The 16,330-nt window shown below is 46.8% G+C and overlaps 1 protein-coding gene across 1 annotated transcript; it reads left to right on the top strand.

Annotated features, from left to right (window-relative positions):
• Window positions 1–5,834: 5,834 nt before the first annotated feature.
• Window positions 5,835–7,732, top strand: LOC144145517 (uncharacterized). Its single transcript, XM_077677170.1, has 2 exons — window positions 5,835–5,846; window positions 7,289–7,732. Exons 1-2 carry the CDS (start codon window positions 5,835–5,837, stop codon window positions 7,730–7,732), a joined length of 456 nt encoding a protein of 151 aa, XP_077533296.1.
• Window positions 7,733–16,330: the final 8,598 nt, after the last annotated feature.

Here is a 16,330-nt window from a genome sequence, read left to right as displayed (position 1 = left end):
CTTCGAAGCGGTGGAGCGCGAAAAAACACTTCCCCTCAGCTCCGAAGCGATGACTAAAGTCTCCTGACGCATGCGCAAAAGCTAGCGCCGAGCGTACGAAGTACGTGCTACTCAACACGCAACCCTTTTAGGTTGCGGGGAATTCATCACTGCATATAACGCGTTAGCATGGCATAAAGTTGGCTACCTACCGCAGGAACAACTGCACACACGAAAGTTGCCCCGCGGTATTCACTGCAACGGAGGCAGCCATGATGGAATTCCTTGGTTGCTAGGTGGATAATCACTACTGCCACCAAGTTTAGTAGGCGAAAACACAGCGGGCAACGCTGTAAGGGTGTCATTATGGCTGCGCTAGGGTTTAGCATGGCTCAATGAACGGGCTGGCCGGGCAGCCTTTCCTCTAGAATCAGTAGTATTGACTTTATACACTGAGCCCAGCACTCTCATTCTCCTGTGTTGTTTCCGGTTTGGTAACAGCTTCGCGGCAGGGCGGATCGCGAAAGCGTCAGGATGGGAGAAGTGTTCGGGAGCAGACGACATGAGCATTGTTGGGGGCCGTACAGCATGGCGGTCTTTGTGCGCTACTTGTCAGCTGCGATGAATTTCACTTCACGTGGATAAGTGGCTGCACTGGTTTGCAAATGTCGGATGGTTGAGTCCAGGGTTGCCGGTTGCACCCGGCAAAACTTGCTGAAGCTCCTAACGCGCTCATTCTCACCGGCAGACCGATAAGGATGGAAAACGACTGCGCGGAATCGACGAGATATCGCCGCAAGAGAACTGCAACTATGCTCACCGACGACTCCAATTATGAGCCATCGCATGTTGTCTTCGAAGGAATATACACCACACAGGAAAATGCAGTAGAAGAAACTGTGCGAAATCAGCTGTAATGCACAGGTTGCAGACGCCGATGACGCCATAGCGACGGGCGCTGTGTAGCCAGCGTAGCCAGGCAGCCACAGTCAAAGCGCCGTAAAAAATGGCCCGGGGCATTTAGCCAGATTTAGCCGCTGCAGCAGTAAAGAACTAGCAACACTGTCTATGGGCTCACTAAAATTTACGTCGTTTCCTCCGCTCTTTCTGCAATGCATTGGGATGCTAGAGCCGCTCATGAGTATTTTTTCCTCCATGCTGGCGAAGGACATACAAGCGCACGCAAAAAACTGACAGCAAGTACTGGGCCGGAAGGTGTCGCGCCAAAAATTCTTGCGCACCGCTGGCTTGATTCGTTTTAAAGACGATAGTCTTTCCCGGGCTACTTAAACACAAAACGTTTGGTCTGTCTGTCTGCCAGTCTGCCCTTCCATTGAGCCATGCGGCAAGAGGCAAAATTAATTCTTGAACGAGACGTTTATATAGCCATAGACTCTCCAGACCATTAAGCCTGCATGCGTTTTTCACGCTTGTAAACATTGTAGAGGAAAAAAAAACATTGGGCATAACTGAATGGAAACATCAATGCATAACGTGTTCTTGCTGTGTTTTTCTTATTTAAAATACACGTGTCCTTCATGTTTGTGATAGCATATAATTAATACGTATTGAAAACAATATTGTGCCTGAAAAAAAAAACAAGAGCTCGCGGGGCACTGGAACGGAGAAACGCGGGAAAATCAATCTACGTTATTTATTTATTTATTTATTTATTTATTTATTTATTTATTTATTTATTTATTGTTTTATTTATTTATTTATTTATTTATTTATTTATTTATTTATTTATTTATTTATTTATTTATTTATTTATTTACACTGAGGGCATTACCCAGGGACATTACAGAGGGGAGGGGGATAACAAAATTATTTGAGAAATATACAGCAAGTAATAATATGATGACAACAGCTCTTTACACAAACAGTAAAGACACTGCGATAGTTATATCAACAGCTGCTTTCTTGAAATCGAGGGTTGGACAGAAACCGGTCTCGTCAGGAAACCACATGACAATAATAACTGCCACCGACCAAGAATGTTTAAAATCCAAAACACGGCAAGCACATTTTCACTCAAAAGTCTGGAAACTGCACGCCTAAAAGCCACGACGTCCAATATTTCGGAAACTGCACATGGTAGTTGATTCCATTTAACAGATGTCCCCGGTAGAAATGAATCGTGAAAGCACTTTGTATGACAAGATGGAATGCCTACTTTGAATCGATGATCAACGGGCGCTGACATGTACGATGGATTGGTTAGTAGTCTGCCCTTAAGAATGGAATTCCCATGATATATTTTGTAGAAGAGCACAAACGCGATATTTTCCTCTGTTTTTTTTACTGTGGGAGGATCCAAAGGAAACGAAGACCACGAGATTGGGCGGAGGAGAGCAGACAGCCATTCATGTGGCAGGTGCTGCAGCTGAATACAGCGTTTCGGTGGCATTTGCAGAAAAGTGAGGAGACATGCGACCATTTTTTTTTATTTTGTCGCTGCCTGTGCTTCTGTGAAGCCATTGGGCACCACTGCGCACGAACGGCCATTTGGGCTGCAGTTATTCTGTAGCCGCAGTGGTTCCTGGAACAGCGACTAATGCAATTCATACAGTACAATTACGCTTTAAATGGCGACAAAGAGGAGCGTTGCATCATTAGGAATGCATCATTTTGACAGAGCAAAAAAAAGGAAAAAATAGCCAATTTTTTACGCAGATATTCATACCATACTCGCCAAAGTATTTTTTTTCTGTAATTTGGGCAATGCTAAAATGGGTTCGGGTAACCGTGAAAAATAAAAAAGAAAACAGCACAAGGATTTATGAACACTTTTATACCCTGGTCGGGGATTAGGACAACAAAAGGTTGGCAACATTGCTCAAGACAAGGTGGCGTGCTGCATTGGTTAAAACAGAGACCTAACGACGGCGCGTTAGAACGTTGCATGCAATTTAAGTATCACTCATCTACAACCGCCCTCCCCGCCCCTCAACCCCCTCCCCCAGGCTTTTCATCCACAAAAGACACATCGGGCAGAGGTGGAACGAAGCAGGGCGTCTTGTGGCCGCCCATGCTTACAAAGGGTAGGATGTACGTTTTCGCGGTACATCAATACGTTGGCGCCGTACTGGCATATGAGCTACTTGAGTGTGCACAGACCATTTGTAGCTACCGCTAGACAAGATCCGCTGGTAGGATCCGTAGCATGATGACTTAATGTTCGCTGCCAGAACAATCGACATTGCGGCTGTGGCACGCTAATGTTTTGGGAACGGGTGGTGCTGCGTGCGGGGCGAATAAGAGAGAAGGGTAATATGAACCAACCGTCATCACCATGCTTAATGTTTCCTCAAAGCGTACAGTCATCCGCAGGCTTAGCTGGAGCATGACATTTGTTTTAGCGTGCAATAAAAAGTTTATAACGAAAACTGTTCAAACGAATATGGAGGGCACTAAGCAATTTGAAAGAAATGGTGTAGTTGTGACTAAATTACCTTACAGCAAAGCAGGAAGAGACGATAAGCGGGTAAAGCGTTGCTCCAGCTAAGCCTTTGGACGACCGTATGTGCATTAATGGAACAAGACTGGCACCGTTGGCCTAAGGGCCCTGAACGGTTGACTTGTTAAGCTTCCTGGGAGCAGACAAAAGTTTCAAGAGCAAAAATACTTGGAAGATGCAAATAAAAAAACAGACATGCTCTTTCCAACTTAATTTTTATTTTCAAAACGACACGTACACGTGCAACAGCCGTTAAAGACAACTAAACGAGGTGGCTGCGCGGCATATAAACACCCACTCGTTCCTCATCCCGTATACATGTTATGCGCGCACCCTTTTTAGGGCCTCCTTTTCTTTGACTGCGAAAGAGATGGGCTTCCAGGAAGCGTACATGGCATAGTGGATAAGGAATGAGTGCGCGCCTGTGTACTGCGCCGCTACTGTGTTTTTTTAGGGCTGTTGCCTATACATTTGTCGTTTTGAATATAAAATTTCATTTGGAAAGCGCATGTCTCTGTGCTTTGCGTCTTTCATCTAAATATTTTGGCGCTTGAAAGTATTATCATTGGTTACAAACTTGGTCGTATCCACATGTTGTTGAGCCGACGGGGGTTTTCAGAATAGTTCATAGGTTACGTTTCTGCCTATTTTAAACATTCTGTTGCTGGCGCAGCGTGAGGTGCATGCTGCTAACCGATGTCAGAATTATTTGGGATGTTCTCAAGCTTCCTGAATTTAGCCGTAGATGCCACCCCAATAAGCCTTTTATCTACCGGCGAAGTCGCCTGCGCTGTTGTGAACAACACCTGAAAGAGTTAAATGGGCCATGAGACAAAATACCGCTTTCTTTACTTTGACATGACTAGGCTTAAGTACGTCGTACAGTTACATTCCATCCACAAAAGATGTTCTTAACCAAAAAAAGGCAAAAGTCGTAGTAAAATGTCAAATTTCGCGCTACAGTAACGTGTTATGGGCATCAGTGACGTCATATGAGCGAGCGATAAAAACATAATTTCCGGTGTGCTGACTGCACGTTTGCACATTGAAGTTATACAAGCAACAGGAACTAGGTCAAGACCCCACTACGATCGTCCAATCATGTCTCTTAGTGATGGGTAAGATAGGCGGTGGCCAATAACACGGAGATTCTGTGACGTCATAGAGAAGTTTCCGAAAAGTGGCTCGGGAGTCGCCACTGCTTCCCATGTTTGCCTTAATATCTCCATTATTTGTTCGAAGTTTGCGATAAAACTGCTGTCCTTCTCGTCGGGACAAAGCAGTATTTCGCGTGAACCAAACCTGTATTTTGTCTACATGGCCTCTTAAAAGCGTACGTGTCGCTGGTGTGGGCCGGAAAACACCAGAAGACAGTTTTCAACCATGTACGTAATGTACTTCCGACATACGTTCCTGTACTCTACGCAGCCGGGAGCAGATATATGCAAGGGAACAACGTGCACGGGCCTATGCCTTGCTTCATTTTATAGATCCTATAAAAAGTCCAGGATTCTCCACCGTGTCTATGTACGGGCACTACTTTAGCTAGCGCCCTGTAACAAAAGGAAGCTCACGGCACTGTGTATAGGTATATGCTCATCCGCCTTCTTTTTCTATCACCGCATTCTCTATACGTTATGTTTAACTTTCCTCCTTTGTCCAAGCCTAGGCATATCAAAGGCAGAACGCGACGCGGATTTTTGTTCGAACGTGTCTTTGTTTCTTTCCATTTATTTCCCCTTTTTGATTCAACGTGATTTCTATTCCATGCGATAACTACGCTCGACGACCGATACTGATCGGAAGTCTCCGCAAAGCGTCTCCGCGTCTTATCGAAGGGCTCTCTCGGCCGTAAAGCTGGCGTGCGGCTATTTAGCGCCGCAGGGGCTGCCTTCCGTGTCTGATGGAACGCACGCGGCAGTCACCCCCTTGCTCAGAGCGGGCCCTAGGAGTAGTTCAGGCTTGTTTGCATAGTGACACAAAAACATTGGGCTATTTAGTAGATGTAGAGATGTTAAGTATTCATAACTCCAAAAAACCTATACCGATGTGACGGCAAGAGATATTATAAACGATTACTAAGACCTTCATGCGGAGGGTGCTGTCGGTGTGTAGCGCGGCGCCGGCACGTAACCATACTCTTGGCGGCAGAAAAATGGCGGAAACAGAGGTTAAAGCGAAGCAGTTTCTGTTTCCCTACGAGGGTCGTCGTCACCTGAAAAGTCGCCCGAGGCGTGAACGGGTTGTATCGATGCGTGCTCGAAATTAATGTGAACCCGCCCTCGTAACAGACCCATGAGAGGGTTCGAGGAAAACGCGTTTTGTATAAAAGCTCGCTCGTTGTAGTGAACCAACATCCGCTTTCGTCGGGACATCGTTGAATCCACAGTCGAAAATGAATGCTCTGGTAAGAATTCGTGGTGTTTGGTGGTCTCGGTACCGAAAGTAGATGATATTACGTTGTTACACTTGATACTTTCTTTTGAATGAATAGACTAGGCGCGCCCACGTTCTTGCATGTTAATATTAAAATGAGTGATTCGTACATATCACTGTTACGGCTTTACGTCTGTAACTTACGCGGAGCACCTGTATTCGGATTATTGGTTTTAAATTTAAGCTTTAACCCTCCACTGATGTTTTCCGTAGTTCACACTAAACGCTCTGCAGGAATGTCAACTTTGTCTGACGATGATGATTATCCTGGGTGCAGTAAACAAAAATAAATTAACCAATCAACACTTTCCGCCGTCGGAATGAAACCCGGGTCCGACGCGTGTTGAAGCCGATGTCTATCAGATTTCGTCATTGCAGAAGGTCAAAACAGTTTGGATTTGGCAACGGATACACAAACATGCAAAATTAGACAGAAAAAAGGGGGAGACATGGAGTACCCGTATCCGTAAAGGACTAGAGAGCACAATTGCAGTGCAGCAAACCGTCCAGATAAGAGACAGGCATTGGCGTAAAGAGGGGGGGGGAGGGGGGGAGGGGGGAGGGGAGGGAGCATAGTTTTGGAAAACTTCGCGTTCCGCCATTGCGGTCGTTTCGATATTTTTACTATTGCTTTGTCAAATATCTTTCAGTGTGTCCGTTGCGGGCGATAACTGAGTTGTATCAGTGTAAAACGATTATGCGTTGGCCACTTTAACATCAAGTATGTACCCCAGAATAACGGGTGAAAAACGGCGCCAGTGTCTAAAATAATGAAAAGGGGCAAACTTTAAAAGGATACGAACACAATGTGTCGATATTCGTAATGATCCTACCGGAAGTTTCGAAAAGCCAATTTACATGATCAGGGCAGTTGTTAAAACCTATGCCGAAAACTTAAGGAGATCTCTTTGCACTTAGACCCAGTGCTCTTGCCTTTGACACATTGCACCGCCACGTTGGCTGCTCACTCAGCCCATGTAATGAAGCCGTAAGGTGTAATTATTTTCATGGGGGAAAGCCAACTAAAGATGTGCGCGAAACCACTGGTGGGTGGGAGGAGGGTTGCCCTCTCTCTGCCTTTCCATATCCGGGCCGAAGAGAAGATTGTTTTTGCACCTTGTACCAACCATCACCAACACCCCAACGCCAGCGCAGCCTGGCCCTACAAGACGTGGGCCCACTGCTACGCTGGAAACTATGTAACGACATGCGTCTACAAACGCCCTTGAGTCCGATCATTGGTTGATTGTGTCTCAAAAGAAAAAAGTGTGTGTGGGGAAAGAACGCGCTTGGAATGAGTGTACGCTGTTGCAGCTGGCGACCATTATGCAACATGTTTGGTTTTAACTACCTCTTGAGACCGCTGAAGCTTGTTGCTCCGGCTAACATTATTTTTCTTGTTTTTTTTTTCAGAGCATCGCCCTGGTCATCTGCGCCCTGATGGCCACTACAATGGCTGGTGGTCTCATTGGCGGTTACGGAGGCTATGGTGGCGGCTACGGCGGCGGCTATGGAGGCAGCTACGCAGGTAGCTACGGTGGCTCCTATGGGGGAGGTTATGGCGGAGGAGTTGGCGTTGGCGGCGTAGGCGTCGGTGGCAGCGTGGCCCTTCTAAACGGAGGACCCGGCTTCACTAAAGTTGTTGCTGGACCAGCCTTTCTGGTGAAGACGGTGCATCAAGTCAACAAGCTTCACGGTGGAGGCGCCATCGTCGCGCACTCGGGTCTTGGAGGAGGATACGGAGGTGGTTACGGAGGTGGCTACGGAGGTGGCTACGGAGGCGGCTACGGCGGTGGCTATGGATATGGTGGCGGCTACAGTGGTTACGGATATGGCGGCTACGGCTTGAAGGGCTGAGTAGGCTGACAAAGTTATTTATTTTCCCCCATTGGCCCTGTGCTGTGGGAGAAACAATGGGACGCCGACGACCGTGTTGGGAGATTCCCGTGTTAATAGACGACCCTGCAGAGTCTGCCTGACATCCCACGAAGGATTCCAACTTCAGTTCCTGCAGCAGCACCAGCATCATCTACCTTACACAACTTAGTGGAAAGAGTGAACACGAATTTCAGGTTTCCGCGTCGTCAGGGTGCTTGTATATAAAGACAATAAAACTCTGTACGCAAAATATGTCGTTAACAGTGCGGATTCATTATTTCGAGAAACCTCACTGAGGTTTATCATTTGTAAACCATGTGATCACAAACGGACGCAAAGACGATGCACACAGTACTTCGGAAAAGTTTACCTTTGCTTGATATTTCGCAGTGCTGTCTGGCTATTTGTACTGGTTAGTTGGATTCATCCTTTCGCTTCCTCTGGTGTAAACGCAAGACAGCCCCGTCGCCGCGCCATCGATGGCGATACTGAGGGTCCAAGCGCCGGTGAATCAGCCTTTAAACTCTCGCACAGGCACGTGGTTCTCTGGCGCTGTACCTCACACATAGACGGGCCAGCCGGGGCTGAGTGATCAAGCGCAGGAGAGGCAGCCGTTTAACTCTCGGCTAGTAACGTGGTGCCACTGCAGCGAAGCTACAGGCGAGAAAAGTATTTGAAAAAAATGCACAGCTGGCACACCGGGGGCTGAAGGTCACTTCCGAAGAGATGAACAACCTTTAATTATGTAGAGTAATAGACTTTTTCGTGCAATAAACTTTGCCCTTCAGTACTGCGCTTGGTTTACGAGCGAAGAGCCAGACGGAAGTTGATTATATGGGAAACGCAATGAGAAAGAGGTTACCTTACAGGTTCAATACGAGAAACGTATTCATACCTAGGAAACCTCGGGCATTATATATTAAAACAATAAAATAAGCGCAAAGGACGTGGACAAAGAAGGACAATTAGATTTGACGATCGCTTAGACTGGAGGAGCGTGTAGTTAGGTTTCTTTCTCCAAGTCCTATGCGATCTTTTTAGTTTTTGAAGCCATAAACCAACTGACCCATGAAGCACTGAATTAGTGTCTTACCCATAGATTCCCTTGGAGGTAAACGGCCTAAATGTCTAAATTCGTACGTCCATTGAACACGGGCTGACCATGCCGCTTCAAATCTACTGCCCTGAGTATTGGTTGCCATACTGCCTGCCACGGACTAAACATTCCTCACAATGCCTGCACCGCTAACGACCACGAGTGGTTAGTTAACCCAATGCTTAATAGACAAACTGTGTGCTCAAAAGCAGCCACTCCTTCGTGTACGTCTACCTTTCCCCTTAAACGCGAAACGTCAAGGCAGCGAAGAAGGACTGATTGCAAAGGCATAGTTGAATAATTAGTCAGGGCTCGTGTGGGCTTGTGTGTTCTTGTCTACTTTAAATTCTATCTGCAGGCTTCAATATATGCGCATCGTCTTGACCCACTGAACATGCACAGGTGAGGGGGAATGAGGTGGTTCACGCCACTGCGCGTGTACATATACCCTGGATATTCCGTAAAGGGGAGTTGGCCCGTACCAGTCGCCACAACGCTTCCCCGTCGATACGTGACATCCAACACCATTATTGCATCTCATGACGGTCACACCACCTCCTGCACCGTAACCTCACAAAGGAAGAACGACCACTTGATGCCGCTTAGAAAGAAACACCTTCCTACAAGCCCCCGCTGCCCTAGCGCTACAGGAACCACATTGTTCAGCTAAAATACAAATTCGCAAAAACCTCCTTCCTCGTAGTTTCCTCACCATTGAGCAGTGTAAAGTTGCACTGGCGAGCTCCTTGGGGAACACCTGAAGACCCTAGTGTCTTCAAGCCCGAACAACTGCCAGGTACTCCACCCACAACCGAAAGAAACAGCCCCACTATTCGCCCCGAGATCGAACACAGTCGGCCCCTGGCGGCGGCGGGATGAACCGCTGCTAGTGTGGATGGCGCTCTCGCGTCGTCTGCTCGTTCACGTTGCGCTCGGCGCAAGATGCGCGCTGCACACGATAAGTAATGAATATGTGCACTTGTTCGGCAGTAAGCAATGACATAGTTACCTCTTCTTGCCCATTTCCTTTAGAAACGCAATAATCAGCGGCCGTTGCGGGTTAGCGCGCTTGTTGAATTCACAGAAACATTTTCGCCGTGGTCACCGCTTGAGTGTGAAACGTGTTGTAAACATCGCTTCGACACATTGCAATTTTCTTATTGATGAGTGCAGTCGTCCGGCGTATCGGGAACGTCAAAGGGTGCTTTCTGAAGGGGGCGTGGTGGGTAATAAAATGATAAGAGAATACACGAAACGGGTAAGTAGCGAGAAGGCGTGTGCATACCCGTGGATTTGCCACACCTTTTTAAAATTGCTCTGTGACCCAATAGAAAAAAGAAAAAACAAAAACAAATACACTGCACACGACCCGTGCGCTATCGCCCATACATAACCGGGAACGTATTTCACACCCGCAAGCGTCTGTGTGATCGAATTCTTCCCGTACCTTCTCGAAAAAAATACAATTTATTGGCAGTGGTTGCTTATACTGTGTTTCTAATTTTACGAAATAATTAAAATACGTTTCTGTGGACGCGCAAGAGTATTTCGAGGTGATTCCTCTTTAAAATTAAGCAGTTGTCGGTTTGCGACTGTCCTGTGGCACTTCGTGTGTTATTTTTATATATCCCGTTTTCTAACCCATTGCAACGCTTACCACGACCAGACTGGCAACTTCATTTGCGGAAATTCAAGGCAGAGAGTCGCAAGAGGCTTCAAGATACCACCCCAGTGGGTGTACTGGGCCCGCTCAAGACGCTGACACGCTCGGGCGAGGTGGCAGCTAATAAGATTTACGCTAACAAGGCCCTAACCCCTCATGTACTACATAAATGGACCCACGGAGTCAGCTCGCACATCCAACGCTGCCCGCATTGTGACGAGAAGTGTATCCCTAACCTGAATTATTTGATATGGCACTGTGAGCACTTCAAGACCGGTCGCGAGCCCCTATTGGACCTCGGTTCTCCACCCGGGGATGAAGAAACGCACCTGCAACGCGTTCGAGAGGACCCCTCAGTGCTTGAGAAAGTTATTGAATACGCACTAACCAGTGGTCTTTACAAGCTAGTGTAATAACCAGGACCGACACCTATAAATATCGTCGCACCTATCTCTTCACGGTTTTTGCGAGCTATATGTTCACGGACTTTAAAATGCTATCCACCATTTCAGGTGATTGAACCTTGAGCACTGTTCTTTTTTCGATTATTCCCTCCCTTCCTTCATGTCCCTTTCCTTCCCCAACAGGGCATTCATGCCCCCTCTGATAATAAAGGCATTCCTCCTCCTCCTCCACATGAATCACCTTCTCCAAAAATGCGTTTCACTCAGCATCACGAAATGCCTAATATGGTCGCGTCTTAACCTCTTAAGGTGGACATAAATTTAAAGAAGGAGGAAAAATCGCGACTCGCTGTTTTTTTCCCACAATGATCGCTTTCAATAAAATCATGAAAAAGGCGAGCCACAATTCCTGGACAATCTCGGGCCAAGAGAGGGTTAATGTGTTTGGAAAATGCAGGCGTCTACTGGTTGAAGTACTCCTTTTTCTGCACTACGGAACATGACGCCTAGCGTACTTTCAATTGCAAGTTATACTGATAACCAACGTTTGGCTTTTCGCGTTGCATGCTTTCTCTTCTCGCTGCACTTGGAACGTAGGGAGAACCCTCCCCCCCCCCCCAACCTCCACTACACAAAAAAAAATGCACATAACACTTTTATCCGTGCCCTTTTCAGAAAAACCAATACTCAAGAATTAAATGCCAAGACAAAAGCGAGGGGATCAGTTTACAACACAAATTAGTTACCGGGAACCCATTGCGCTGTTTCATAACGAGAAATAAAAAGGAATGTTTTACTACATTTGCACAAGGGCAACTTTATTTGACATTCTTATGGATTGTAAGCACCATTACGCAAGAATGAAAACACAGCGCGCGGTTCTAGGAGCCTTTTAGATTTTAAAAAGAACGCAAATGGTCAACAGTGCAGCCGTAACAGAAAATCTGTGCTTACTGTGAGGTTCCAGAAGCTTGGTTGACACACTGTACAGCCGGTAAAAGGCTTGTCTATAACACAGCGTTCGTACTCTCAGCCCTATCCTGCCCCGCCGGAGCGGGATTTGAATAAAACTACTGCGGAATTCTGAAGTCTTAGCCATTCGCTTTTGCCTCCGACATGTTTGGAACGAGTATGTCTCGGCAGTTTTCGGATGTAGCTGATTGAAGTTGAAATCGCTGTTATAGACAAGCGTTTTACCGGCTGTACACCTGCTTCTCACTTGACAAGTCTAGTTAAACATGAGATGTTGATTATACTGCGCGCGTTAGCAATTTAATTCTCAAGTTCACATGCGACGAAAGACTTAAATAAGGGATCCGACACCGTCATTCATGAAACCTGCGATCAGAGCGGCCAAAAATGTCATTTAACTAAAGCGGCGGGCAGAAGACCCTTCAAAACGGTTGCATTTATATCTCTGCGCTGTTTAAAATTCAGTTATTCTATGTTGTCTTTAGAAGGCACAAAACTATCGTAAGCTCTTAGACAAACTGTTGAGGTCTAGTTAAGTGCTGTAAACATTTCAGGGCATTTCACATATGCAAGAATACGTCATGCAACCAGCGAAAGCGATTAAAGCTGGTGTTGTCAACTGAATTCCTGAGATCGAGGCTTCCTGATCTGTATCTATCTGATTTTATTGAAGGCTCAAAGCCATAGACTGGAAATATCGAGCTTGCTACAAGCCATGGCGTACAAGTTCATTGTCACTATTGCGGCCGTTCTGAGGTTCCAGATGGGTCGCCGCTTTTTTGGCGTACTAATGAAAACTTACTCCCACTTCCATGCTATACATTGAAAGTTGAGGAACCGAACTATAGTATACCCCTCTCGTCTGCACCTTGAATGCTCACATACGGCACGAAAAAAGGCACGAAGCGCGCCCACAGTGTACATTCCTCCGGGCCGCTCAGCGGAGCATCCACACTATAGAAGCACGACGCTGTCGCCACTTACATGTCGATATCGCGGCGAATACCACACCGTTCCCTCAATAATTTTTTTAAGGCGAACGCTTTCTTTGAGGGAGCGATGACGTCCTGTCAAAAAATTTATGTATTTATGCATATACCGCGCAAGGCGGAACACGAAGCTGTGAAAAGATCTGTGGACGCGCGGAGCGCGCATGAAACCGGGATTCCAATGTGAGAAAATGGTTACTTGAAAACTGCGAGAAAGAGAAACGGTTCTGGATAAGACCTACACGCATCTATCATGAACAAGAAGTACAATGGTACACCTTTATACCTCGCCACTGCTTTCCATGTTTTCCCTAATATCTCCATTATCTTCTGAAGTTTGCGATAAAACTGCTGTCCTTCTCGTCGAGACAAAGCAGTATTTCGCGTGAACCAAACCTTTATTTTGCCTACACGGCCTCTTAAAAGTGTACGTGTTGCTGGTGTGGGCCGGAAAACACCAGAAGACAGTTTTCAACCACGTACGCAATGTATTTCCGACATACTTTCCTGCACTCTAAACTGCCGGAAGCAGATGCATGCAAGGGAGCAACGTGCACGGGCCTATGCCTTACTTCATTTTATAGAACCTATAAACACTCCAGGATTATCCACCGTGTCTATGTACGGAAACTACTTTAGCTAGCGCACTGAAACAAAAGGAAGCTCACGGCACTCTGTATACGTATATGTTCATCCGCCTTCGTTTTCTATCACCGCATTCCGTATACGCCTCGAGATTCGCGATCGCTGCGCCGCCTGCCGCCGCTTCTCCGCGGCGTTTGCGGGATTAGTGCTGCGTGGCTGATAGGTGGCCATGCAGTGTTTTGGTTCTATTTCGCTTCTCTTTGCCTTTCTCGCGCACTAAAGAACTTGCTATGGTGATGTTTGTAAGCAAATCGCATGTTTAGGGCACTTAAAAAACACAGCTGCGTCTTGGTATACCACGCGAACGCCAACAAGAGCGACCTGGGGAGGCGGTTCTGCGCGTTTCTTGGCCACTGTTTCGGGCGTCGGCGATGGCAGCAGCATATCACTCACCTTCGAACACGTCAGCACAAGTGAATTCTATTTATTGTCGCCTCGTTTATACCTGATAGTTGCACAGCAAGGGGTTGGTTCGTTTTGCAGCGCAGACAACAAATACGGCTTTGCTTCGAATATGTACGTCGTAGAAAAATATGTTTCGGCTTTCGGGGATGTGATAACCCAATAGGTGACAATAACTTGTGCCTTTCATGAGAATATAAGCCACGCGAAAATTGTACACTCAAAGGCTGTGCTTTGTCAAATGTGTGCCCACTCATGTCTTATAGCAAGCACCAAGATTTAAGTTAATGAAACCACGGGAAAATGAATGGTCTGCAAGTCAGGAATGAATAGAATAGTCGTACGGGAATGAAAAAAAACCCAGTGAACTTCTCAAAGGCTATAGACGTTTTTTTAAGCAAGGTATAATTCAACCATACCAACTAGATGCGCAATGCACTCATATTTGGCAAGGCATGGAGGGGGTGGGACAGGAGGGGACGCTCAACTATATTGTTGTTTACAAATTAATGCGGAGCGAAATCAACGAATGAACGTTTTAGTAATCACACACACACACAAGATGCGTGTTTACTTTTTGTTTGTTTTTGGCCTTCAACGAACTGAGCACTCGGCGGACGCATTTTTTGAAGAATACAGGGTAGGCAGTTCACAAGCGATACGAGGTGTCGTCGGAAAAGTTGATTGATTTATTGTAGGTTTTAACGCACCGACGCAACGGAGGCGATGAGGCGCGCCGTCGTGGAGGGCTCGGGATTAATTTTGATCACCTGAAGATAATTAACTTGCGCCGAAATCTCGTACACACGGGCTCGTTGGAAGAGTGGTATCTGATAAGGCTCTATGATTTCGGTTTATGCTAGATTCTGCAGTCTCCCTGTGTCATATGACGATGTTTCGAAGAAGAGTTTAGTCGCCGACGCGGGTTACTATATAAGCCCGTCTCTGCGCTTCTCGTGGAGGATAAATGTAACAGATGAATCTTTGCGAGCGCTCACCTCGGGGCAAGACGACGCAGCATGAAATTTGTCGTCGTGTAATGACTCCCGAGTATAATTTTGGATTATCCATCGTACTTCTTTCGTAAAATGTTTGTGAAATTTATGTCGCATTGGCTGATTCAGGGTAGTGATCAATATAAGCGTAACTTGCGTGCTGTCAGGTATGAGTGCTATAGATTATGTATGCTACAGATTATGCTACGCTATAGATTATGTAAGCGCACTAAGCCGATTTACATGATGCTGTGTATGGCCGCAACATGGCCATCGGAGGAAACACGGCTTACGGGGACACTGCCAGTAAATTTCAGGGCAGCGGAATTGCAATCAGCTGCATGCATATACCGGCTTCGGAACGCCGGCCTGTGACACACAACTGGCGCTCATACAGACCGAATTTACATCACTAAGATCGCGTCATAAACGTTTATACTCCCGTAAACACACCACGCTTCCAAACAGAGGGCCTGATTCATATTATTTTGTATTTAGAACGCGTAAAAACGGTAAATCGCTGTCTTGAACGAGCCCCAAAAGCAACGGCGACAGCGGGGAGCGGGCCGTAGACTCCCGCGGCTGCTTTCGAAACGGGCCGCTAGGGGGATTTCAGTGGCGCCCCTACAGGCCGCGCTCGAGGCGTATAGGTTATGTTTAACTTTCCTTCGTTCAAGCCTAGGCGTTTCAAAGGCATAACGCGACGCTGATTTTTGTTCGAACGTGTCTTTGTTTCTTTCCATTTATTTCCTCGTTTTGATTCAACGTGATTTCTATTCTATGCGAGGACTACGCTCGACGACCGATACAGATCGGAAGTGTCCGCAAAGCATCTCCGCGTCTTATCGAAGGGCCCTCTCGGCCGTAACGCTCGCGTGCGGCTGTTCAGCGCCGCAGGGGCTGCCTTCCCCGTCTGACGGAACGCTCGCGGCAGTCACCCCCTTGCTCAGAGCGGGCCCTAGAAGTAGTAATTCGGGCTGGTTTGAATAGTGACACAAAGACATTGGGCCATTTAGTAGATGTAGAGATATAAAGTAATCATAACTCCAAATAACCTATACTCATGTGACGGCAAAAGATATTACAAAAGATTACTAAGTCCTCCATGCGGAGGGTGGTGTCGGTGTGTAGCGCGGCGCCGGCACGTAACCATTCTCTTGGCAGCGGAAAAATGGCGGAAACACAGGTTAAAGCGAAGCAGTTTTTGTTTCCCTACAGGGGTCGTCGTCGCCTGAAAAGTCGCCCGAGGCGTGAACGGGTTGTATCAATGCGTGCTCGAAATTAATGTGAACCCGCCCTCGTAACGGACCCATGAGAGGGTGCGAGGAAAACGCGTTTTGTATAAAAGCTCGCTCGTTGTAGTGAACCAACATCCGCTTTCGTCGGGACATCGGTAAATCCACAGTCGAAA

Source organism: Haemaphysalis longicornis, unplaced genomic scaffold (assembly GCF_048455015.1).
Source record: "Haemaphysalis longicornis isolate Haplotype H1 unplaced genomic scaffold, Haemaphysalis longicornis Haplotype H1 scaffold_7, whole genome shotgun sequence".
Taxonomy (NCBI): Eukaryota; Metazoa; Arthropoda; class Arachnida; order Ixodida; family Ixodidae; genus Haemaphysalis; species Haemaphysalis longicornis.
This window is presented reverse-complemented; position numbering and strand designations above follow the sequence as displayed.